This window comes from Myiozetetes cayanensis, unplaced genomic scaffold (genome assembly GCF_022539395.1).
Source record: "Myiozetetes cayanensis isolate MyiCay16 unplaced genomic scaffold, myiCay2020 scf7, whole genome shotgun sequence".
Classification (NCBI taxonomy): Eukaryota; Metazoa; Chordata; class Aves; order Passeriformes; family Tyrannidae; genus Myiozetetes; species Myiozetetes cayanensis.
The window spans coordinates 51,287,333-51,312,688 of record NW_026087964.1 but is presented as its reverse complement, the minus strand read 5'-3'; the positions used below and the strand labels follow the sequence as shown (position 1 = coordinate 51,312,688).

General features: G+C 38.0%; 1 protein-coding gene across 3 annotated transcripts in view; it reads left to right on the top strand.

Moving 5' to 3' along the window:
- The window catches only part of CCSER1 (coiled-coil serine rich protein 1), a 650,601-nt gene that overhangs the window by 60,600 nt on the left and 564,645 nt on the right, over window positions 1-25,356 (top strand). For all 3 annotated transcript variants that reach the window (XM_050338710.1, XM_050338711.1, XM_050338713.1), the window contains exons 2-3: window positions 7,035-8,393; window positions 11,007-11,194. In XM_050338710.1, coding sequence (XP_050194667.1) covers window positions 7,079-8,393; window positions 11,007-11,194 — 1,503 coding nt within the window. In that variant the 5' untranslated portion in view covers window positions 7,035-7,078. The remainder of the gene's footprint in view (window positions 1-7,034; window positions 8,394-11,006; window positions 11,195-25,356) is intronic.

The following is a 25,356-nucleotide window of genomic DNA, read 5'->3' as shown; positions in this document are numbered from 1 at the left end:
AAATTTTGGCCGTTTTTTTGTAGGAGGCTCTGATAGAGATGCTTTGAATACCTGTGGGAGTTGTATTGATGCTTTGCTTCACTCTACTGACAAATTTTATGCAGTGAACAGTGCACGATGGGTACAGAGTTAGGGCTGTGTTATTCCATGTATTTTCCTCATGAGAATACCAACTGTCTTGTGCAGCAGTGATATGTTCCACTCGAATTCCAGAGCAAATGGCTGGCAAGGAGTTTCTCCCTCTCTTTATGTCCTGGGCTAAGGCGAATGCTAGATCTGCTCTTTTTCAGTGTGCACGTGAGTTAGTGCTCTAGTGGGCATCTTACACCTATTTGTCACGCATGAAAGAAGAAAAGATCTGATTCTTGCTAGGTCACTTTTACCTTTTGGTTAAAATAAAATACAACCAGAAGCCAAATCACTGTCTATATGTGAACATATCCTGTATTTATGATTAAATACTAGTATTTAGTGCAAAGTCCAAACATAATTATTTTCCTTAAAGTGTTAGTAGAACATAATTTTTTGCTTTCTCTAAACATCATAAAAACATTGCCATGTGCAACAAGAATGGGGGTGAGAAGAATGAAAGATGTGAAGGGAGAAGGATGCTGTTTGATCCTGTTGAATGCTTCCTGGTCCCTAGACTGCCATCTCCATGTCCACCAAAGGTGTCTCAAATTTAGTCCATTTCTTTTTGTCCCATTATGGTATAATTTCCATGTGCACTCAGGGACCTGTGTAAGTCCACTTCACTTATTAAAAGTGAATAATTCATTGCATACAAGCACATTTGGGAATGGTAATCAGCGGAGTGGATGCCGTTAACATTTGAATCACAAAGCAAGCATATACTCTTTGATATTTGCGTTTCCAGGTTATTATTTATAATTGTAACTGTTTCTAATTAAACTATAAGTATTGTGAATACCAAATGTTGTAAGAAATGCGTTGTACACTTGTCCAGAATTCAGATAAGTGACAGAGGTGAGAGATGTGGTTTCTCTTCTATTAAAAATCAGCACAACACACCAAAACACAGTCATATGAATGTGACTTTTGCTTCACTGTGGTATGGTCCTTACCCCATTTCTGACCTTTCTTGTGTTTCATTGTTGAATGGGTGAAAGTTAATTGCTTATCTTCTTCACACAGTCAAACCCAGCAACATTAGAAGTAAGGTATGATTTAAATGGGAGTGAACTGTGACCTTTAGATTTGTAGAGATCAGTTTCTGTTGTTCTCTTTTAGTAGACCTGCAGTTCACCTGGTACAAGTGGGATGAATTTAAATACCCAGTGATAATGAATGAAAGACTGAGTCGCTGTGACCTGTCTCATGCTAACATTTGCCTTCTGGCTAATTTAAAGTCTAAAGAGGATATATAGATAACTTATCTCCAGCTGTCATCTCTGCATGTTTGTTACACCTCTAATTTAATCTCACCACTGGGAATAGCAGTTAAGGAGGATATATGAAATCAGAGTCTTCAACTGGTACAAGACTCAATGTCAGAGATGGGATTTTGATGTATATATGTGACTTCAAACGTTATTGCAAATTTATTTGCTTGCTTCCTCTACTGTTTTCTGAAAGCACAGGATGTTTGTAAATAAAGATGAGCTGGGGCTGCAGAACACAGGAAACTGAAAAGAAATATCATGTCTTGCCCTAGTATAGCTCAGTGTTTGGATTATTTTTTTTTTTCAAATGTATAAAAGCTGATTCCAAGTATGTAAAAGCTATTTTGGCTAATTGGTTTTCAGTAGAGAGGGAAAAAGTGTAGATTTGTACGTGTGTGTGTGTATAGACATACATAACTTTTAAAGGTCTAGCTCCTTGTATTAGGTGTTTTTTTTAAATAAAAACTGTTTAGAAAAATAAACTACAAGCAAGTGGGGACATGGTAGTAGTTTAGAAATGTCACACTGAGAATTGACTGTGGCTACTTTCCACAAAATACATCCTTGAGCTCTGTACAAAGCTTGCAAGGGTTACGTGCACAAGGAAAGGAAAGGGAAGTGGGTTATTTTCAAAAGTAAATGGAACTGTTATGTACTAGGAGGAGTTTTACTTGTTTGATTTGCAAAACCAAATTGCTTCACTGTCACAATCCCACTTTTCTTAGTTAGTACCTTCTATTGTTCAGGCATTTGGCTTTGCTAATATTTTCAATAAGGTCCTATTAATTCAGTTACATTGCCCTTGGTGACAGCTAAACCCCTGCGTATTTATATGCAGGTGCTTATTTGTTTGCTTTTGTTTTAAATGTAAACTGATATTTTAATGGTTTTTTTAGACTCTTTTATGTTCTCCTCATGTACAGGATTGTGCACATGTAGTGTCCTCTGGGAGCTGTGCAGATAAAACGAAGTCACAAACATATTAGAGAGACAAATAATATTCAGATAAAATCAGAAATGTATTCAAGGCAGAAATGCTTAATGATTCGGGTGGGAGCCACAGGCCATGATGTTCCCTGTTGGGCTAAAGGACTGCTCTTTGTGAGTGCATCAGCTGCATTAGGAGTTCTGTTGACTCACCAATTAAAAATACTTATTTTCAAGTGGTTTTGTGTGTATTTGTTGCATCCTGGGGTAAATTTAATTTCTGTGTAAGACTGGAGCCAGCTAGTCTACAGAGACTATTTGTGTGACATGGTCCTTGCCTCTTGCTGTATGGTAGTGCTCACATGAGGAATGAAGTATATTCAGAGTTATGTGTTAGTCTCGTGTTTGTTGATTTATTATACAGTTCCTGATTCAAAGCAATAAAGAAAATGTATCATCATCCTTAAACTATGCTGTCTAAAAATCATAACAACTGTGGAGAGCAGAGGTAGGGAGCAGATGCATATTGATATTCTGCTCTGATTTAAGGTTGTGGCCTTTCAGCTATGACATGTCATCTCTTGATTTAAGCTTTGATAGCTAATTCAATTTTGTTCTTTGTGTGGAAGATACTGTTGATATTTCTAGGAGGTTCATCTCAAAGGGGAACATCTTTAGAAAAGCTTTGTTTAAAGTGTTGAAAAATAGTAGCAAGTTGGTTTATTTATAAAGGGAGTGTTTGCACTCACCTACACATTGCAGTGTTGAATAAGCATATATTATCTTTTGCTATGTACATGTAATTATGATAATGGTAAAATTCACAAATAGTTTCAGTTCCTAAATTTTGCCTCAAAGGCAGTGAGAAATGTAAAAGGCACTGACTGTTGCTTTTTCATACTCGCAGTCACTGAAAAAGTAGATCCATTGCTCCACCTACTGGGGTTCAAAAACATCAGCACGAGGAGTAGATATTTATTGAATGCACTGCACTCTGGCACACTTGTGAGAGTACCTGCTTGGCAGAAGCTGAAATAAAAAGCACTAGGTTTTATTTTTTAGCTGGTGGATTGGTGGAGTAAATTTATCTGGAGAAACTGGTGTAATGTTTTGATAATTTTACTTATTTTAACGCTTGTGGATTTTCTCTGCAGTTATATTCACTGTCTGAAAGTTGAGCAGTTTGTTTCTTTTGACAAGATACTGTAATATATACAATACAGGGCTGCTTGTATAATTTTTACCCTGTACATTTATGGTTTTTATAATCATACAACTGCTATAAGCTAGGTAAAGACCTAATATTGTATAGCTGGATGGTTCCTCCAATGATCTTCTGTGGGGAAAGAATAAACCCCAATCATAAAAAAACTTTACCTCCTGGTTTTCTCTGGCAATTAAATACGTGTCTTGAAGGTATTTTTGAGATTAATTTGCTTTTTCCAGCATTTTTGGGAAGACCAACATGAAAGAAAACTATTTCCATTTGATTAACTTTTAAAATTGCTAGTAAGAGGGAAAATGTTTTGTTTTCTTTGTCATTTACATTGTTTTTGAGCACAGGAGCTCAGCAACTGAGCTGTAGCCAAACTCTTGAGGAAGAGCAGATTCTCAAATAACCCACTATTACTCTGGCTACAGTTCTTTTAAAAGTAGTTTACTCATTTTCCTTCATTATATTGAACTCTGTCTTGTGTAATAGCAGCTGCAAAAATGTGCATCAAAAATCCATTCCATAAAATTAAAAATTTGCCTTCTGCAGCACTGACTAAACAGTTTCAGGCAATAGATGGATTTTAGAATTAGAAAGCATTACAAAGTAATGATTCTGTATTGACCAAGATTCAAACCTCCATACAGAATACTGTGACTGTTTTCTTGAGTGTTCTCATTATGTGATAACAATGCAAAATATATTTTGTCCTAAACAAGGAGCCTGATCTAATTGACGGTCTTAGAATCATAGAATAGACTAAACTGGAAGGGACCCATCAGATTCAGGGTAACTCCTGGCCCTTCATAGGACAAAAACCTTCCTAGACTGTCCTAGACTCTCCTTTATCCTTCGTGTTTAGTTGACTTTTTGTTAGTGTTCTAAAGGCACAGTAATTTATTTTAAGTTACACAGAGCTTTGTATTAGTTCCTTGATTGACTGTGTAGGATCAGAATTGTTATCCAATTTAAATCTGAAAGAGGTGTCTGGAATGACATAATACCATTACAGAGGTGACTTTCTCTGCTGTTTTCTTTTTCCTCTATTGCAGATTTTAAGAATAATGCAGTAGGGACAGGGATGTTAGATAGAGAAAATTAGTGGCCTTGTAGAGAAGATGTAGATGGAGTGAAGTTCACTCTGTAAGGGTTACTGCTATGAAGTTGTAAGCACAAATAATTATGTTAAATGTGGAGACTGAAAGGAAACACTTCCTATTTTGCTCATATAAGACATACATGTTTTTAACTCTTCTGTGATAAGTAAAAAAATTGATGGAAGATTGTGTTTCATTCGTGACAATTAAGGTGTGGACAGGAGAGAGAATGATGGCAGCAAATGTTTTTCCTGGCCATAAAATGTCTGTAGTGATCTAACGTATTTTAAAAATATTGTGCTCATCTGCTACTGTTGTAAAACTGCATTCTGAAGTCTTTTTTTTTTTTTCCTCAACAATTATCATCTCTGCTTACAGTAGAAGGGAGAACCCTCATAATCTCTTGTGTAGGTGTGCTTATCCATACATATCAGTATGCCTGCAAGTAGATGTCCACAAAAGCAAAGAAACTCCCAAACAATTAGGTCCTAAAGTGGTTAAAGAACTAAGAGGAGTTCGTAGGAGGACGGTGGAGAGGGTTGCACGTGGCTTTCAAAGACTCCATTTTCAGTAGGCAGAATTGTGGACATGTGAACAAGCTGGTATAACACCAGCCCCCATGTGAGTTCACAGGGCCCTGGTTTACTATGCTGTTACCTCTGCAGTTGCTCTTACACAGTACTATAAATTCAAACATTCTTACTTGTCAGTGAAATGGAACAATTTCTGTGCATCCGTTCATTTGGTGGATGTAAAGTTGTTCTGATAACTGTGTGGGGTTCTGTATTGTCAGTTTTGCCCCTGTCAGACTGAATTCAAATTGGAGTTTCAATTGCAGAACCTGGGTATTGTCTAGGTTGGGTTTTAGTTTGTCATCAGAGATCACCAATGACTTCTAGCAATTAGTGACTATTCCCAAGATGTTTCTCTCATCTTAAAGTACAAAATTGCTTATTGATTTCTGGTGCTTGTGAAAAGTGGGGCTGCTTGGCACTATATATTCAGGCTGGAGCCATGCTAGCATTTAAAAAAAATGTTAACAACACTATGCACAGTCTGATATTTAGTCAGAAACAGTCTCTGAACTTAGTCTTTACCCTGTCTTTCACAGTTAAATATGTAGTTGTACTACTACTTAAATATTCTGTTCCCATTTTATATATATATGTGTATATATATATACACTACATAAATTTATATCTATATAGTTAAGATAGCTGTTGTAACCACATAATGCAAATTTCTCATCAGATGAATTACTTTCTTTTTGCACTTGACAGATGAACATGGTTTAGGTAAATGACTTGGATTTTATTTCTGTGTGCTGAATACCAGCAGCTCATGAGGTTACGCTTGGCCATTATACCTACAGCCTCTCTTGTTCTTTTGATTATATATTACATGCTTTTATTGTTCCCTCTGTGGTGCTGTCTTTCACAGTGGTGGTTTATTGTGATGAGAACAAAGAGGAGATAGAACTGGTGTATATTTCATAATGATTAATGTTCTTCCAGTACATCTATGGTGCTGATCAAATAAGTTTTTATTGCTTAAATATTTATAAAAAATTCCAAGTGCCTGTGTATGAAACAGTTTTCACTTATTTCAAAAAAACCCTGAAAAATTAGCCAATTATAAGCAAACAGGCTGTGGGAGGATTTTAGAGAAGTGTTCAAAGGAAACATCAAAGTTCAAATCTAGAAACATGATCCCATATTTTAACAATAAATTCCCAGAACTTACAGTTTCTTAGGAAGAATTTTTGGTGGTATATATTTTGACTGGACTGCAATGCTGTCATTTTCTCTGCTGCAAAGTGATAAATACAACCTTTAACAGGAGCACATGAGGCAATTAAAAATCCAACTGAAAGTTCAGTGAAAATTGGAAAATTTAAATCCTCTTCTTTTGTGCAGAAATCCGAGTATATAGAAACCCAAAAAATGTTTTACTCAGATGATGAAAAATCAAATATTTTCTAAGAGAGGTTAAAGTTTAGAAGGTGACTTGTTCTAAGAACTTATAAAAACAAGGGACATTTTGGGTTGATATACTTGTGTATCTTTTGGCGTTTAGATTTTATGCTATTACCCACTGTGATCTGTGTTGTACAATACCATATATAAAACTGTATCTTTCATCTGTGGAATGTTTTGAGCCACATCTTCCCTTGGTTGCTGGGCTTTCAGTGCTGCTTATTGAACATCACTTTGAAATTCCAGAAGTCTTCAGTAATGCATATGCAGTAACTTGCAGCTGTACATAAAATTGATGTTGACATCTCATTTATTTAGGCTGACTTAAGAGTCTATTCAAGAGGTCTTTGGGGCTGAATAATTTATCTTCTTTTTTTTTTTTTTTTTTCTCCCTTTTTTTTCTTTCCTTTAATCCCAGGTTAATTTATTGGCTGTGAGGAACCACGGATACTTTGTGCCCTGATGGGGGACTCAGGATCCAGACGATCGACTCTCGTATCTCGGTTGCCAATATTCAGGAGAAGTGTTAGCCGGAGACACGACTCCCTTCCTTCCTCACCTTCTTCTGCTAATGCCATTGGTGTCCACACCTCCTCCCCATCCAGCACGAACTCCAGCTCAGGGAGCACAGGAAAGCGCCGGAGTATTTTCCGTACTCCTTCCATTAGCTTCCATAACAAGAAAGGGAGTGAGCAGAAGCATGAGTCAGCTAATCAAAATGTTAACATCTCAAATGGTACCCAGTCCTCTCTCAACACTTTTCAAAAACTCAGCTTAGAGGAGCACATAAAAAGCAGAGGAAGACATTCAGTTGGCTTTGGCAGCTCACGTAGCAAAAAGATAACAAGGTCTTTGACAGATGACTTTGAAAAGGGAAAGGAGCCCTCAGCTAATAAAAACGTCTTCATAAATTGCATAAGCTCTGGGAAGAATGAGGGTGATGATTCCGGCTTTGCAGAGGAGCAGAGCCGATATTCTGTCAAACAGTCCACGCGAAAACTTCTCACTAAATCTTTTTCATCACACTACAAATTTTCCAAACCAGTTCCAGAGAGTCAGTCAGTTTCCTCTGTGCAGCAGTCCAGGTGCTTGCTGGAAGTTAAATCCTATGTGGAAAGTGAACCTGTGATTGCCAAGTCCTCTCCTCCATGCTCAGCTGAGACAACAGAGTGCATGGGAAGCTCCTCGCAGTCCCCGCTGCTCTCAGCTGACCTCACAGCTGCCCAGACCCCCTCTGACTTTATCGCCCTGACAGAGGATTCTGTTTCAGAGGTTGATGCTCTGCCCAGCAGTGGGCCTGGTGCGCTGCTTGCAGAGGATTTTGGCCATGATGTCTCTACCTCGCACATCTTCTTTAATCCTGATGCTGCTTCTGCGAGGGAAACGGATCTTGTGGAAAGTACTGTCCATTCTGCTGGTGTATCTCCTGCAAGTCACACGAGCTCATGTAGTGGTGGATCTAATACCTTATTTAAAACCTCAGCTGCTAATCAAGCAAAAGTACTGCTGCAAGCCAATGGACTGCATATTCATGATGCCAGGCACATAGAAAAAATTAACGGGGACAGCGCACATTTAGAAACCTTGGCGTTACAACGTAGCGAAGAACCAGTGATACTCTCTCCAAAGGCACGGGTGTTGAGTGGGGACAGAGATGAGAGAACTCCTTCCAAGCACATGAGAGACACAATTCCTGTAACAGAGTCTAAGAGTGTTCCATGTTCTGAACCTCAGTCCTTTAAAACACAGCAGGGTTATGAAACGAACAATCCTAAAGGTATGTCTTGCGGTCTTCTTATTTTCGAGTTTGGTGGGGGTTTTTTTGGGCTTAGTTTTTCTGTTAGGATTGCTTGGTCATAAAGTGTTTTTGTGCAGTCGCAAGTGCTAGCTAGGAATTAAAAAGTTATGAATTGTGTCTGCCTCTCAAAATTGTAGGAATTAAACAAAAATCTATGATTTTTTGAATTGGTGTTTTGCCGTTTGCGAACACCCGTCACTGCTCTTTGTGGCTATGCTTTCCTGTAGTAGAAAACGAATTAAGAGAGTATTGATTCTTGGCTCTTATTGAAGGCTAAAGCTGGGATTTTTTTTGAGGCATGCCTATTTTGGACTTCATACAAATTCTGAAATTTGGAATGGAAACATCACCAGAGAAATAAACCTTCTTGTAGTCTAGTTATGAAAAATAATGCAGTTTACCTTATATTAAACTAGGTTTTGAAATTGCCAGTCTTTCTTTCCTTATTCAATTATGTAATGGAGTAGCTTAGAGTGGATATTTTTGTGGCAGAGTATGAGAGATCGTATTTCTGCTTCCATCTGAAATAAGTGTCCAAAGTCTCATTGTGTAATCTATGAAACTGAGGGAGTTAATTACCATCTAAATTTCACACTGTCTCTTTAGTTTATGAAAAGGAATTTGGAAATACTAATAAGATTAAGTGGAAAGGCTGTGCCTAGAAATCCAAGTCTATAGAGGTGCTCATAAGTGAGGCATAAGGCCCCTGAGTAAAGGACACCTGCAGAACACATTTATCTCTGACAGTTTGTTTTCTCAAACCAATTTAATGACTGGTGCTTTCTTGAATAATCCCGAGGCTGTATCTGGTGGGACAAAATTTGTAAGAGATAACAAGACGGCGTTTATAGTATTTGTATTAGAAGATGAATGACTGTAAGTAAATTGATATGAATTCACAAGTGTCTTTTTGCTTGGATGTTTATCTAGGCATATAGATTATAAGCAATCAAAAACAATTTTGCTTTTTGAATTATTAGTCACTGCAAGGCTTGGTTGGATATCTTGTACATAAATGGCAATATAAAGGTCAAATTAATCCACTAAATTAGCTTTCACCAGAAGGCAGCTCTTTCCTTTAGAACCTTAGGCACTTTGGAGAAAAAAGTATTTCCATTTTTGTTTATTACCAGTGCTGAGCGCTCTGTTTGTCTACCTTGCAACCTTGTCTCATCTGTGAATGAGGTCCTGTTTTTGGTTCTGCCTTACTAGAGTGTACTGCAGAACAGCAAGTGAGCAGCTTGTAGGGATGTTTAGAAATACACAGTGCATTTCAAACTCATGCACTGGGAATTGTATATTTAATCTATATTTCTGGAAGGCAGCTAACTGGAGTTGAAATTGTGATAGAGGGATTTTTGTAAATTGGATTCATGTTCACAGAAACACTAGAGCTAATACTGCACTATATAAAAGTTAATGATTAATTGTTATGGTTTTATAGTGCTGTTCAAAATACAGTATTTTGTGTGTGGTGAAGAATGTGTTTCAAATTAGAAACTGGCCAAGCATACAAAAGGACCACTGAAAAAAAAGATATAAAATCCTGCCATATGAAATGAAGCAAATAAAGGAAAAACTTACATGACATTCAGTAAGATAAGTAGTTGTATCTCTTGCAACAGACTGGTTTGAACATTTGTGTTTTTTTTTTTTTTTTTTTTTTTTTTAACAGTTTTAAACCCAGATGTGAATACAAAATACTTATCTTCATTTTCTTTGTTAACAGATATTTTCTTTTCTGTATCTGGTCTCATAGCTGATATCATTATAGATAGCATTGTGAACATGACATTAATGTATGAGCAGGTTTTTTGTGCCATATATTTCTTAGTATATCTTAGTATATATTTATGTGATACAGATTTTTTGAGAACTCTTGGAGAAAATGTCTCTTCTCTTGCAAAATGCAAGAGTAGATAAGATTTTCTGTGTGACATCTATTATACTATCATGCTTTTTATCTTTCCCCATCTCTAAATTTACTCTAACACTTGAAAAGGTATTTTTTTTCCTCTTTTCTTATTTTGTTATTGTTTAACTGGAGCTGGGGACTGGGATTCAGCCCACTGACTGCAGGCTCAGTTTGGAGAGTGCAGGGGCAGAGTTGAGCTGGGAAGGCTGAACAGAAATGGAAACCAATATGCATCCCTGTCCCATGTGGGGATAAAAAATTTGTGACCTGACCCTACAAAATGTGGACTTACCTTGGGACAGAGGGTAAGGCAGGTTGAGTTTTGGTACCAGTGAACCAGTGATAGTTTCTCTGATGGCTTTTACTGGACAAGAGTCTGGAAGTGTCCTATAACAAGGGGAGAAAGAAAAGGATGGAGCAAAGATCCTTCTGGATTCTATGAGGAACCATGGACTGGGCTGTAGTGTGCTGAGTGTGCAATTCATTGAGGGCTGAACAGTGAACTGGTGGCCCAAGTGACACTTTTGTCTAGGTATGCACAGTCTGCTTTCTACAGAACAACTCTTAGGGGATTCCCTTTCAATGTAAGCATTTCAAGCAAAGCAGTGTTCTGATTACGGAAGTATTTGTAGAGAATAAGTCCCTGTAATGATTGCTGATTGCTTCTCTGTTTGTAGCTGATCTTGCCAATAGCTTCAGTCCGTGCCGAGAAGGCAGATTTGTTGAGAAAAGGTTGAGATCCTCTTCAGAAGGTACTGCTGGAGGCAGTCGACTGATCATAAAGCCAAAGGATGGAAATGCAGAGGAGGTGAACAGCCTACGGAAGCAGAGGGCAAGCTCGTCCTCTTCAAAAATGAACAGCATGGTGAGTTTTATTCCAATATACGTATGTTCACGTTTTTCTGTGAGTGGTGTAACTAACGACAGTGAAAAACAGTGACTTTGCAAGTAACTAACAGTAATAAAGAAAGGGGGAGCTGTCTCAGGCTTCCAAAATGTGATCTAGGCTGAGCTACAGCTGTTAAAAGAATTTTTTTTTTCAGGGTATGGCATTGTAAAAAGGTTTGCACACTTTCTGTGAAGATTTTCATCTTGTCGCACGTTTCTGATTTGCCTGGGAGAAAAACTGGGAGAGGGAACTGCAGCAAAATTCAGTACAACTATTTCTGAGGTTAAATGCAATGGGCTACTCTGCGGCAATGTTTTATTGTTATTGTGGTAGTTACTTCCTGTACTTGATTGTTATGAGTAAGATCAGATACAGATCAGAAATTGGAGAGAGGAAGTTGTCTGTAAGGAGGCTCATTTGAGAGGTCTGAGTGGTTGCTTTTGAAACTGGTGAGAAGTTTGAGTGCTTTCAGTGAGCACAAGGTAAAGAGGAGAAAGGATTCTTGGAGAGTCCAGAGGACTGGAAAAGCTAAGGCAGATCAGATAACTGCAGGAGGGTACATCTGAAACCTCTTTTTGAAACAGTAGTAGAAGGAACAGACTGACAAGTACTTTCCTGTAGTGAATGAGAATAAATATTTTGAGTGTAATTTGTATTTATGCATATTCTCTCCAGTGAAAGAAATAACAAAGATGGTGAGATTGAACACTGCATCAATACAATTCTCTCTTTAACTTATGAGAATCACTAAAACAAGCTCTATGGTCATTATCAGTTTGAAATATTTTATTAACCACGTTGATTGAAAAAAGGGAGAATTCAGTCTGTACTTGTAACCAAACACAACTTTTCATGGAAAGCAAAAAGGTACAAGTTTCTTACTTCTACCTATATTTGCTGAACAGATGTATAAAAAGGCTTTTCGTTCTCAGGTTTATATTATAACTCTTATGTTACTATGATGCAGACCAAACACATCTCCAAGACACTCAGATTTGACCACAACTGCTTTTTGTAAGAGAGAATTTTTACAGTTTTATGGAGATGTGAAATGGCTTGGTGCAAACTGATGTTAGATTTCCAGTTATGTGCTCTTTTGATGTATTTTTGCAGGCCAGTACCAGAAGTCAGAAACTCATGGAAGTGCTTCAGGCAACCTTCTATGCTGCTTTGACTAACACCTAAACATAACATCTCTTCCAACTGAGAAGCCAAGGAAGACTAAAATTGTCTTCTTCTGTTCCTGATTGATCATTTAATAAAACCAGATCCTGAGAGGGAATCTGATTTAGTGTGAAATCCCCTTACAGAAACTGTGGCAGGAAATTGCAGTTTGGGGGTTTCTCAAGAGAGTGTGAAACCCATCTGTTGTCTTGATAAATCTCATCCATGTTGTCTGAACGTATCATCTAAATGTTCCTTTGTGGCTGGACTTGAAAAATGCTGCTGAGGATGGCAAGAGAAAATTATATTGGTAGCCAAGCACGTTTTGTGAATATGTGGCTAATGCACAACAGACTTCACAATGTACCAGGGTCCTGAAGCAATAACTGCTAAAAAAACTCAACTGAAAGGGAGTTACTTGATGTCTTTTACAGAAAATCTTGCCTGTACAAGGGTAACCTGGTCAGATTGGATTACCAGCAGGATTATTCTCTTCTTATCAGGATTGGGTTGTGCAGATTTATCAGATTAATGTTATCCTACCTGAAAGGGCAGGAGGCCAATTAGTTTTAGGAAGGAGGAGGTTTTGCACACCTTCCTTTCTTGTTTCTAGATTGTTGTCAACTTGTCAAATGAGGTAGTACAGCAATTCATAAATTATTAGAACAAAAATTTATTTTTACAAAATATTGATTTCTAATTTTTTTTTGTTATATCCACTGGGTTATTGCATTCAGAGATACAGCTCAGAAATGGAGACGTAGAACTGCTAAATAGGAGAAGAAATTTTTGTGCTAATAAAGCACTGAGCTTTTGCATATTTATCTCTTTTTGCAGGAAGTTTGCATCCAAATACCAGTGAATAACATTTTATTTTTCAAAACCAGGAAGAACATGATAACATTCAAAGATGCTGTTACATACAGAGCATTATGCAGATGATATTGGTTAACCTTGGCTCAGGCCGGTAAACCTTACTTGGATTTTTAGACCTAAGCTGTTAGGCAGATCTCTATGTTTATTTAAATACTGGACTAGATTGATGCTGTAACACTTTATTCTATTTAGCCCTGTATTAATGGTGGAACTGGAACAGTGACAACCCAGTAACAACCGGAAGTAAGCAAAGTGTGGATGGGGTTAGGTGGTAATCTGAGTCCCTTTGTTTTGTGTATGAAATCCAGGGGCTTTTTTCCCCCCGCAATTCCATTGGCAAGATTGTCCACAAATTCACAGGTTTTTGCTCAAACTTATTTGTATTACAGTCCCAAACCGAGGACTTTTAAAACAAGATTATAGAACATACTCATGTGTGAAGGGTAGAATTATTCTTGCTTTCCCCCCAAAAGATACGGATATCATCTTTCTGTCTTAAGAAAATAAAAAAGTGAAGTTTAGGAAGTAAATCAAACAAAACCAAACTTGAAACCACCACCCTGCACACCCCTCCCCCCCCACAAACAACCAGTAGGCAAAAGAATAAACAGAGTTCCCTGAAAGTAAAAGAATAAAAAAAAAAATTAAGAAATTGAATGTTCATTATAATGCGTATTTAAAAAGACCTCTTTAAAATGCTTGTCATAAGCAATTCATGGTTAACACTGGTGTAGCACGTACAGTATTCTTGCCTAACTGTCAGTTCTTGTTTCAAAGGTGATAGGTAAAAGCTTGGATAGACTGATTGTCTAAATACTGGGAATACGTATCAAACCTTGTGAGATGCCAAAAGTAATTTATAATCTGGCCAAGAACAATGCTGCTTATAAATGAGATTTAGGGAAAGAAAAAAAAAATCTTTCAAAATAACGCTGTGAACGTGCCAATTTCCTAATAATGTAAAGAATGATCTGAAAGCGACGCTTGAGACGAACTGCTTGGATTCCTAATTGTGTGTTTGCAAAGCCGCCGTTCTTGCAGGGACCAGTTTCTGCCACAAGAGGGAACTATTTCCCTAAAAATGGTTTTGGACTCGCGTGTCTCAGTTACCCAGAGGGTGACAGTGGCAATTCAGGGCTCCTGTTGGAACAGCTCAATGTTATTAGCCTGTGCTGTATAATAGACCCTTTTCAAATGAAAATTGTTGATATTGCTGCAATTTAAAGAGAGGGATGTTGCTGTAGAAACCCTGGTCATTCAAACGTTCCAACTATGAACTCAACAGTTACAGCTTTAAATTATTCAGACATAATATATAGACTAGTTAACTATGACTCAGAAGTTGGTAGAGGCTATGTCTGACAGCTCTGTTTCTACCTCAGTGGTTCTTCTTTTGCAGTGGGTAAGAGAGGCAAAAGCAGCGTGGTAAAAGACCTGAATGGTCTGAAATAGGCAGCCCTGTAAGACCAGTGAAAAGAATGGATAGTTGAAATACAGGAAAGAATGAGAATAACCACATGGAAAAAAAATTAGACCACCAAACCACTGTAATTAAGTTCTTTAGAAGAATCAAGAGACAGAAAAGCAGAAAAAAGAACTTGATGTGCTACAGTACTTAAAATTAACAGAAATTGAGATGTGTGTAAGCAACAAAATTATCCATCACTTGTAATAGTAGTGGCTAATATGGAAAGATGACTATCCTGAATATCACATTTATCAGTGCAAAGAAGAAATGTTAAAAAATATTACCTTTTTTTAGAAGTTGCTGATAGAGATTTTGAAATGCTAACAAATTGCAGTTATTAAAAGCAGATGGCCGTGAAGGATGATATGAATGGAAGTAACTTTGTGTTACTGCAAGTTAAAAAAAAGTTCAGAGGGTGGTTGGAGCCCTTAGACCACACTGCCTAACTTCAAGAAACAAGCTGCACTGTGCTGCATGCATATGTGTGTTTTCACTCTGCCTAGAAACATGACTGTATACAAGCAGTAGAATGAGACTACCCACTTATATTTGGCTCTCACAAACCTGCCTCTCTGCTATTATTTACAAGGAAAATACTTATTTGTCTTAGTGACTGCTCCTTTGACAACACCTGTCTATCAGCATATGTGCTATATAACTAAAAGAAACTTTATCTTTCAACTTTTTCTTGTCTCAGTGGGTGAGCGTTCTGTTCCGCAGGACTGTGTTTCTCTGGGCACTCTTTTCAGCACAGTCTTTTCTTCAGTTTGTCATACTTGAATCTTCTCTAAATGTTGCCTGGTTTTTGTTTCTTAAATTCAGCTACAACTTTTCACCCTTGCAGGTAAGATTTTTATGCTTGCTTTCAACGCTGCATCATCCACTTCTTTTGCCGAGAGCAAGGCAGCCTTACCTACTTGTGTCAGCACAATTAGAGCTGCACAACTCACTTTTACAGATTGTTGCTTTGGCTGTGCAATTTCTTTCTTTGCATCTTTCCTGTGGTTCCCATAAATTAGATAAAACTGCTTGTTGCCAAGGACTTTCTAGGCCTAAGGACATCCCATCTTTTTTCCCCTCAGCTTTAGCAGTGGTAGTCTTTAGCAGTGAAGTCTTCCTTGTCCTGTTGTCACGATGTCAGATGGTTGCATTCACATTTTCTCCCATACCACTTATCGTGAACTCAAGTAACTGCACTTGCCACAAAACTTGCTTTATTTCCTTTCTCAATTTTCATTTTACCTTTTTTGCCTCTTCTAAAGATAATTTTTCAAGATGCCTGCTGGTACTGTATTACTGAGTTTTTTACTGAGATTTTTTGCTTACCCATCCAATGCTGACGCTAAGCCAAAGTCCCCTTTTCCTCCTGCTTGTACTGTGCTTATTATGTGAGGATGCTCCGAGTACCAAACATCTCAGTAAATATGCTTATAATATAAATTAAGAACAGTGTATGGGAAAAGCAGTGTAGGGTAATATTTCATGGGCAGGAATTCAGTTTGATAATGGAAGGGGTTGAATATGTCAGTTAAGCATTAAATTTGAAAAATTAATAATTGACTAATTTATTATAGAGAGGGCCATCCGAAACTTCAGGAGGATAGAACAAAGGTAAATGATTGACACAGAAACAGTGAGATGCTTGCAAAGGAGGTATTACCTGCAAGTATTTGAGACTCCTAGTGTATCTCTGGAGGGAGCAGAAAGTTAAAACATAGGTCACTAATGAAAATGTGTTCTGTCCAGAACCTCTGTGATAATTACCTAATTAGCAGTTGGTGTCTAAATTGTAGTTGGTGTTCTGGATATTCTATGTATGTAACTGTACCTTGGTTTTGTTGCCTAAGTGATTTGGGGCAACTTAGCAATTAATAGTCAGGTTTCTAGTGTACTTTAGAAACAGTACTTACAATGATGGAGCAATTATCCAAGCCACTGTATTAAAGTATATCCTTGTACCTTATGAAGCTGTATCCAAATCTACAATGAATTTCAATCATGAAAGTGTGTTCATTGCTTCTCATAGATGACTTTATTTTTAATGTTATCTGAGTAGTCTTATTATGAAGCACCAGTTTTAATATAGTTGCTGCGTCATGACAGAAATAACAGGAATCTGTGCCCCCACGGACTTCAGTGAATGTACACAAATAAGGGATAAAATGTTTTTTTTTTGTGCTCCTCCTCTCTATGCTGCATAGAACGATATTTTGCTAGTGTCTGATGAAGCACTGAGAGTGTGAGTCAGATTAGGTTGGCTGCTAGTCTAGAGAGGATTGAAGTGATTTTCATATTCATTTCAGGTTACTTTAACATTTTCTTCTGCACTTTTCTGCTTGAGTGTGGACTTGACCTTCTGCTTCATACCTCTGACAGTCTGCGCTGAGAACTGGAAGCTGAGATTTTTATGCAATTTGTGGCTAATACATGAGGTGGAAGATGCTATTGAAAATACTTGAGTTAAATGAGTTGCAGTGGGTGACCGACCAGTAGATTTGAAAATGGAATTCAAGGTGACTGTTTTTGTGGCCTGTAAATGTGACCTGTAGAGGCCTGAGAAAACCTCATGGGGTACACTCTCCACCTAGAGACATTAATGGTTAATGTCTTAACAAGCTGCTCTAGAAAGGCAGTGAATGAAAGGTTATAGGGAGAATTTGAGTGCTCAGGGCTTCAGCTCAGGTTGAAAAAAACCTCAGACAAAAAAACCTTTTTCAGATATGCTGAAACTTACAAAAATATGAACTAGGTAAGCAAAATACTTGCACTCCTTTAATGTCTTGCACAAGAAAGAGCCTTCCTTAGAACCAACGAGGTTATGTTTTTTCTGAATAACTGCAGCCTGTTGTTAACTTGCTCTGCGTGTCTTATCTTTGGTATTTGTGGTGTTCATAAAAGCTTTTTCATAGATGAAATAGATATGGGTTTTTTTCTGTCACTGAATTACGGGATTTTTACTTAATTCAAATTCTCCTCTGCTATGCTGGGCTTCTCGAGGGAGAATATTTAGGAACATCAATTCTTACTGAACTGTTCAAGCAAACCCTGTAAGGCAGTGGTTCACCCTTCATGTGAAGTGGACTTGACAGCATTCATTTATAACTAGCTTTGTACTAATGTAACAAAGTTTTCCCTTTTGCAATGAATTTGGTTGTTTGCTCCTTTGTGGAAAGAAACTGTGAAAGCCACTTAAAGCAAGAACGGTCAGGACTACTTTGATAGTGTAAGGCTGAACAGTGTTATCTAAGTAGAAATAAACTGCTGACTGCAGGTAAGTAGTAATTTGGGCCTTGTATTCTTAATTTAGCATGGAGAAAGTGCCTTTCACATACTAATAGTGTAAAAAAAGTGGACATGGCAAATGGGGATTTCAGCATTTAGTCTGTGATTTGTAGGTCAACTAGAAGATTTTTGGGTAACTACCTGTGAGAAATTAATGTCTGTAGTGTACTATACATTTCTTAACAAATTGAGGTCTTGTGAAAATCAGATTGCAGTTGTTAGACACTTTGAATTAATTCTTGAGATACGTAACTAACAGAAATTAATTTAGATGTGACTTAATGGTTGTGCTGTAATGTTTTATGCACTTGTTTAAGGACATAATCATTACAACCCAAAAAAGGGTAAACTGGTAATCTAACATTGGTGTTATAATTTCAATTAAATGGAGTTACGTTAATACAGGTAGAAGTTAGTGAGTTACTGGCAATTTTAAATCCCAGAGTAAACATGGTAATAGATGGATGTGTTTGTTATGCAGTAAAAATAGAACAGAATTACTTAGAATTGCAGAATATGCTGAGCTGGAAGGGACCCACAAGGATCATCGAGTCCAACCCTTAGTCCTGCAAAGGACCATCCCCAAGAGTCCCACCATGTGACTGAGACTATCATCCAAACACTCCTTGAACTCTGTCAGTTGTGGTGCTATGACCACTTCCCTGGGAAACCTGTTCCAGTGCCCAACCACCCTCTGGGTGAAGAACCTTTTTCTAATATCCAACCTTAACCTCCCCTGACACAACTTGGGGCCATCCCCTCTCACTGGTCACCTGAGAGAACAGATCAGTGCCTGCCCCTCCTCTTCCCCTCAAGAGGAAATTGTAACTCTGGTGAGGTCTCCCCTCAGTCTCCTCTTCTCCAGGCTGAACAGACCAAGTGCCTTCTGGCACTCCTCATACGGCTTCCCCTCAAGGCCCTTCACCATCTTCGTTGCTCTCCTTTGGACACTCTCTGACAACTTGATGTCTTGCTTATATTGTGGTGGCCAAAACTGCACACAATATTCAAGGTGAGGCCTTTTAGTTCTGTTGAGCGTTAACTGCAGTGGGCAGCTTGTCACCACTTAGCCTCTGACTTGCTTTGTCTGGTAAGATGGGGAGGAGAGGTGAAAGAATTAAAGTGGGAAAACTTGCAAGCTGAGATAAGGACAGTTTAACAGGTAAAGCAAAAGGTGTACGCACAAGCAATGCACAATAAGGAATTAATTCACTAGTTTCCATGGGTGGACATGGGTGTTCCCATGGGTATTTAGCCATCCGTAGGAAAGCAGGGCTCCATCATGCATAATGCGTACTTGGAATGGTAAGTGCCATAACTGCAAACATTCCACCTTTCTTCTTCTTTCCCCACTTCAGTTGCTGAGTACAACATTGTATGGTCAAAAATATCCCTTTGGTCAGGTGGGGTCAGCTATTCCAGCTGTGTTCCCCTCCAGATTCTTGCATGCCCCCAGCCTCTTCACTGGTGGGGCAGTGTGAGGAGCACACTGCCATGACAGCATGCAAACACCACTTAGCAATAGCTAAAGTATACCTTCCTGTGTTGTTAACACCGTATTGGTCACAAATCCAAAACACGGTAACCGTACAATCAAGCTGGTATGAAGAAACTTAACTCTGTCCCATCCAAAACCAGTACAAGTTGGGTATTTGATACTTTCTTCTGAAGTTCTAATATAGGAGTACTTGCTCTATGTATTACTGTCTGAACAAATGTACAGGGTACTGAACATTTAAAGCTACAGATAGATGTCTCCTGTAATGCATTATGTTTATTTTTCAGTTTTCATATTTTTAGGAAAGAACTAGCTATTTCTTGAGACTCAAAAATGTAAATGTAAAGCACATCCAGGTAATAGATTTTTCTAACAAGACACACTTCTGTGCTAGCCTTATTACATTTCCCAAACAGTTTTGCCAGTTAATGTAAGAGAAAACTTGTTCTGAAGCTGCTTATCAACTAGGAGTTGATATTTTTAGGGATTTCTTTTCCCACATGAAGGGAAAGATTTCTTTCTGTACAGAAGTATCTGTTAGTGTGTTAAAATACACACTAGTGATTAATATTGTTTAAACAGCTATATTTGTCAAGCAAAGGCAGTTTGGTTGTTTTTCTATTCTATTTTGACTTTTACATTTCTTTCCTGTTCATTATCGTATTTTCCACAAGCACAGCGTGTGCTGATTACTGATGAGTAGTGTAGCAAAATTGTTATGTAGTGGTCTTGAAGAAAAACATTGTCTGGTTTTGTGTGTGGGCTACTAAAATCTGTATGCCACTGCCTGTAGTGCCAGTTCCAAAGAAACAACTCATTTGTGGTGAAGACCTTTACCTTTTGTTCAGTGCCTGTCATACTGTGGACCTGTGAGAGGAGTCAGTAATTTATCAAGCATTAAACAGTCCTATGACAAATCTAATGAGTACTACCTACCCACTCTCACAATACTTTAATCAGTAGTAGGAGAGAAACAGAATCTCTGATTCTGGAAGGCACCTCTGGGTGCTCTGCTCAAACCAGTGTCAACTAGGATTTACCCAGGGATGCATGTAGTTGGGTTCATAGTGTCTCTGAGGGAAGAGAACTCCAGAACCTCTCTTGGCAGGCTGTCCAGGTGCTTGCCTAGCCTCATGGTTTGAAAAAATTCCAAAGCTGTTTCCTGGATTTCTTGTATTTCAGTTTGCACCACCTTCTCTGTTCACTGGGCACCACTAAGAGGAGACTGGCTCTGTCTTCATCACACCCCATGACCGTCCTTGGATGTCAGATGTTCAAAGTCCTTTGGTAGTGGGAAGAGATGAGAGTCCGGTATTGAAATGGGAAGATAGGGAACTGCAGGGAATGCTGAACAGAGCTCCTTTGACAACTCCACTGGGCTCCCAACTAATTTGTTGTGCCTATGTGCTCTGCCCAGTCGTGCTCTACCTGCAGACTTGCTGTGTTGGGTAGAAATTTTAAACTCACAGGAAGTGGGTTCATCCCCATGTTTACACTCAGCTGCTTCTGTTTCCTTATCCTACTGTATGGAGCTGGTGTGCCAGAGAAAGGAGGTGGCTGACAGGGAGTTCCTGTGATATGCTATGGTGGCGGATAGGAAATGGAAGCATGAGAGGGTGGGGAGGCAATCAGACCCCTAACAAGTGTTTCTGAAAAAATTGGAAGAGGTAGTACAACCTGATGTACTCTTCTGTGCTTGCCTACGGGGATTTCTTCTCCACAGAAGGGACACAGGTCAGGGCAACCTGAAAGTTATCATTGGTGGAGATAGGTTATAGGGTCAAGTGACCTAGTGTGGCTGATCTGATGTCTGTATTTTGATTACTACACTGGATTTTTAAATAAAAGAGGAGCCTTTGTGCAATAATAATACTTCAGTGGAAAAATCTTTCTTTCCAGTACTGGTAAAAGAAAGTACTTGTTAGGAAACAAAAGGTAAATTGTTTTAATTGAATTTCTGCTATGCACTAGAAGGTTGCTGTCAAGTCTCTTATCTTTGGAGATGCCCTTAGCATGAGCAGTATTTTTCAGCTCTGGTATATCTTCTTGGGTTAGCATATGCAAATAATGCATACAATAGGAAAACAGAAATCTTCAGATGATTTTTCTAGGGGAGACAGTTAATGGAGAGCTAATTCACTGAACTTGAAATTTATGACTAATAATTACAAATCAAACAGTCTTGGGTTTATCATTCTGTAGGCCAGATGATTCATAGGTAGTTTGTACTCACTTGTTATGAAAATAAAAATTGAAAATTGCCCTGGCTTTGTTCTTGGAGTGACTACTTTAGTCCCTGTCCTTTCTTGTGCACATCATTTCCTGCTGTGTAGGTCCCTCAAACAGTGTGGCCAAGAGCAGTCTTGTAGAGAGTGTTCTGGAATGCTTTCCCATAAGCTGCCTATTTGTATTCTTTTGCCTATTGGAGGATAAACTCAGAATAAATACAATATTTTTTCCCCCAGGCCATAGCAATTCAGGGTCGGGTGCTTCTCTTAGGCCTTTGATCCCTTTGATTGATAAAAAGAAGGTAATGGGGTGAGAAATCGAAATGCTGTTGGGTCACTTGTTAGGTCATTTATATTTGTAGTCTTTCTTGTCTTGCCAGTGCGTTGCTGGAGGCAATACTAGATGAACCCTGGGTTAAGAACGTGGCCATGGCTAGAAAACTAGCTGTAGACACAGAAGCTTGCCATTTAGAACAGGAGATTTCTCTGATTTTAAGTCAAGTGCATGCTAGTTAAAGTGGTATGCTAGTGCATATCTGTTAAAGACTCAGGACCACATTTTGTGGGCTGTATTACTGACTGATATATGGAAATTAGCAATGTTTTTATAGGTTAATTCACCTTTTAATGGAGGAATAGGCAAAAGTATATAATTCAGGAAAGGAATGAGATGTTAAAACACATTTTGTTGCCTCTGAGATAATTTTCTGTATTCATAGCATTCATTCGGTAAAACTAACAAAATTCACTGAAATAACACAGACTTGGTGAATAACTTAATATCGATCTTGCAAAATTTTCATAACTCACTGAATAGATATTTTTATGAGCAAACTGCACACAACCCCCCCAAACAATGCAAACTTTTCTGAAATTATTGCACTTAAGTTTCAGGAATGTGTATTTTTTATTCAAATTATTGAAAAAGAAAAAAAAAATTTGTGGTTTTGTGCTATGAGCAACTCTCTTGACTTCAGAGAATATTAATGCTGGATAATTGTCTAACAGTTTGGATAGCTGTTACAATTTGGAGCTGATTTGCAGTCAGACAGACATTGGTACTTGAGAAGTAGTAGTTAGTAATAGCTGGAGCAGTTCGTTGCACAACACAAAAGGCAATATTTGATACCAATGAAAACCTGGGGAGGGGAGTTAAAATGTTTAGTAACAGCCTGCTTCCGGTTCTTGAACATCTGCAACAGGATAGGGAGTTTTAATCAGTTGAAAGGTAATGGAAAGTTGTTCACCAAAGCCTGTTTCTCTTGTTCAGACAGAGATCTTGGACAAAAAGAAGGGCTTCAGTTTTTCTTAATTAATTGGTTTTTATTCATATATATATATATATGTTTTAAGTTACTCCCACATACTCACCTTGTTGTGGGTGATGCTCTGAAACAGGCAGCACTGTAGCAGAATTCACATCTCCTGAAAATGACTCCTGCAAGATTCTTCACTGAATAACTTTTTGGAGTATATCAAAGAAAATGAGGTTAATTTTGACTACTCTGAAAACCAGAAGTCTCCTGTCATCTTTTTTTGGGTATCTTGTGGCTGATAAAAGCTAAATCCAGCATTTTTTTACTTAGTTACTCTAACCTGAAATGATCAGATTGCATGTGTTTGGAATATATTTTGAAGAAACTATCCCAAAATAAGCATTGTGAAACTCATGTTCTGTTAAGAAAAATGAGTAAATAGTGGGAGGGAACACTTGGTTAAATGAAATTGTTTTTACAAATCTGTAGACTTGGCAGACTGTTACCCTGGAAGACTTTTGTCTTTCTAAATTTGCCAACTTTTGAAACGTCTCTCTTTACTGGAGTGGAGGAAGTGAGAGTAGGGAAAGTGAGAACCTCATCTGTAGAGAAGCGAGGAGGATAAAGGGTAGGATTTACTGGAGGCTAATCTATGTTCCCATTAGAAAATGGATGGAATTATGTAGTGCTGATGATAAGAGAGGAAGGGTTGAATATAAGAAAACCGCAATTAAGTATGCGGTGGAGTTCAGTACAGGTGCTGTGGAAAAGGAAGAGATGAAGCATTGGGAAGCAAAGAAGTTCAGAAGTTTGAGACTAAGAGCTCTGAAAGTTAAGACGATAGGAAGCAGGTAATTGAAATAAGCTGGAAAGATGGGAGAAGCTTTCCATAATTTTATAAATCAGGCAGAAATCAAGGAAGAAGCTGGGAACTAAATAGGTCAAGAGTTTACAGGATTGGTTGCCAGGAAAAATGTGTAATCTTTCTGTTGCCTGAAATAGCAAAATTTAGGGGACATTGTTCAGAAGAAAATAAAACAGTCTGTAAAATATGCATTGTTAGCAAAAACTTGTCAGGCATTTCAGGTGAAAGAGAGAAGTAATAAAATTTGCCTGCTGTAAGTGTGGCATTGTGCACGATAGTGTAAGTATTTTTGTTAGTCACATTTTAGCAGAGCTTTTCCTCCAGATGAGTATAAATGTTGTCATTTTTGTCTTTAAGGATACGTGTGACATGGTGAAAGCAGTTTGATCTTTTTATCAAAGCTATACCTTTTCTTTTGAAATGCTGTACCTTCTCTCAGTCTGTAAAAGGAGAAAGAAAAAAAGGAAAAGGAATATATTTGCATCTTTATTCATAAAGATTTATACCTGTAACTTCCATTCATGTTGGCTCTGATGAAAGTTAAATCACAAAGTATCCCCAGCACTGACATCTTCCCTAATTTGTTAATTCAAGTCTTTATACAAAATATGTTTGCTGCTTTCTGAGGTGATAAATATGTGCTCTTTTTACAGTAGACCACAGCATTTATTTTTCTGTATCTTTTTCTCCTTTCACCCAGTTTTCACCAGGTGCAACTGTTTTCACATTATTGTTTAGACATCACCATTGTGTTCCTTATTTTGCAAACCTGTAACATGGGAAATATTTTTTCTTGACTCTGTGATTAAGGCTTTTGTGATGAATTGGTACCTGAAATGATTCGTCATTCTTCAGGACGGTATCTGAAAATATAGCTATGACATATGAAAAAGAATTTATTGAGAGTTTCAGAACAAGAGGGAGGATGTATTGAACGGATTTAGATGAAGTGGGGGGAAAAAAGTCAGTAGAGACCACACACTGTTGTATAGACAGAATTGTATCCATCAGAGCATATATCTACAGATATAAAATTAAGCTTCTGAAGTGAATTCTGTGTGTCTAATGTGTTGATGTTTCTAAGGGAATTAGGAAAAGATGTGGTGTCACCTGTTTATTCATACTGGGTTTTTATTGGTTTAACCCTATCCTTTTGGGGCTTCTACTGGCTGGAAAGTTCTGTGGTCAAAAATAACCAAGTAACATCTGGATTAATTGACCCAGGTTTGGTTAACTGCAGTCATGCACCATACCGTAGGGAATGATGTGGGCCTAGGGGAATTGCTTGTTGAGGGTGGCATGTTTTTTTGACATAGCTGTAAAATGCATGTCAAACTACAGCCTTGTGCTGGTGGTTAGCGACTGGTTGCTGCTCGTGAGGTATTAGGTGGATCTCACAGCGATTAAAAGATTTTCTGAGATGCCTAATTAATCTGCCTTGTTCACACCTACACTATTAAACTAATCATCAGAGGTACAGAGTCAGGGCAATTTTTTTCCC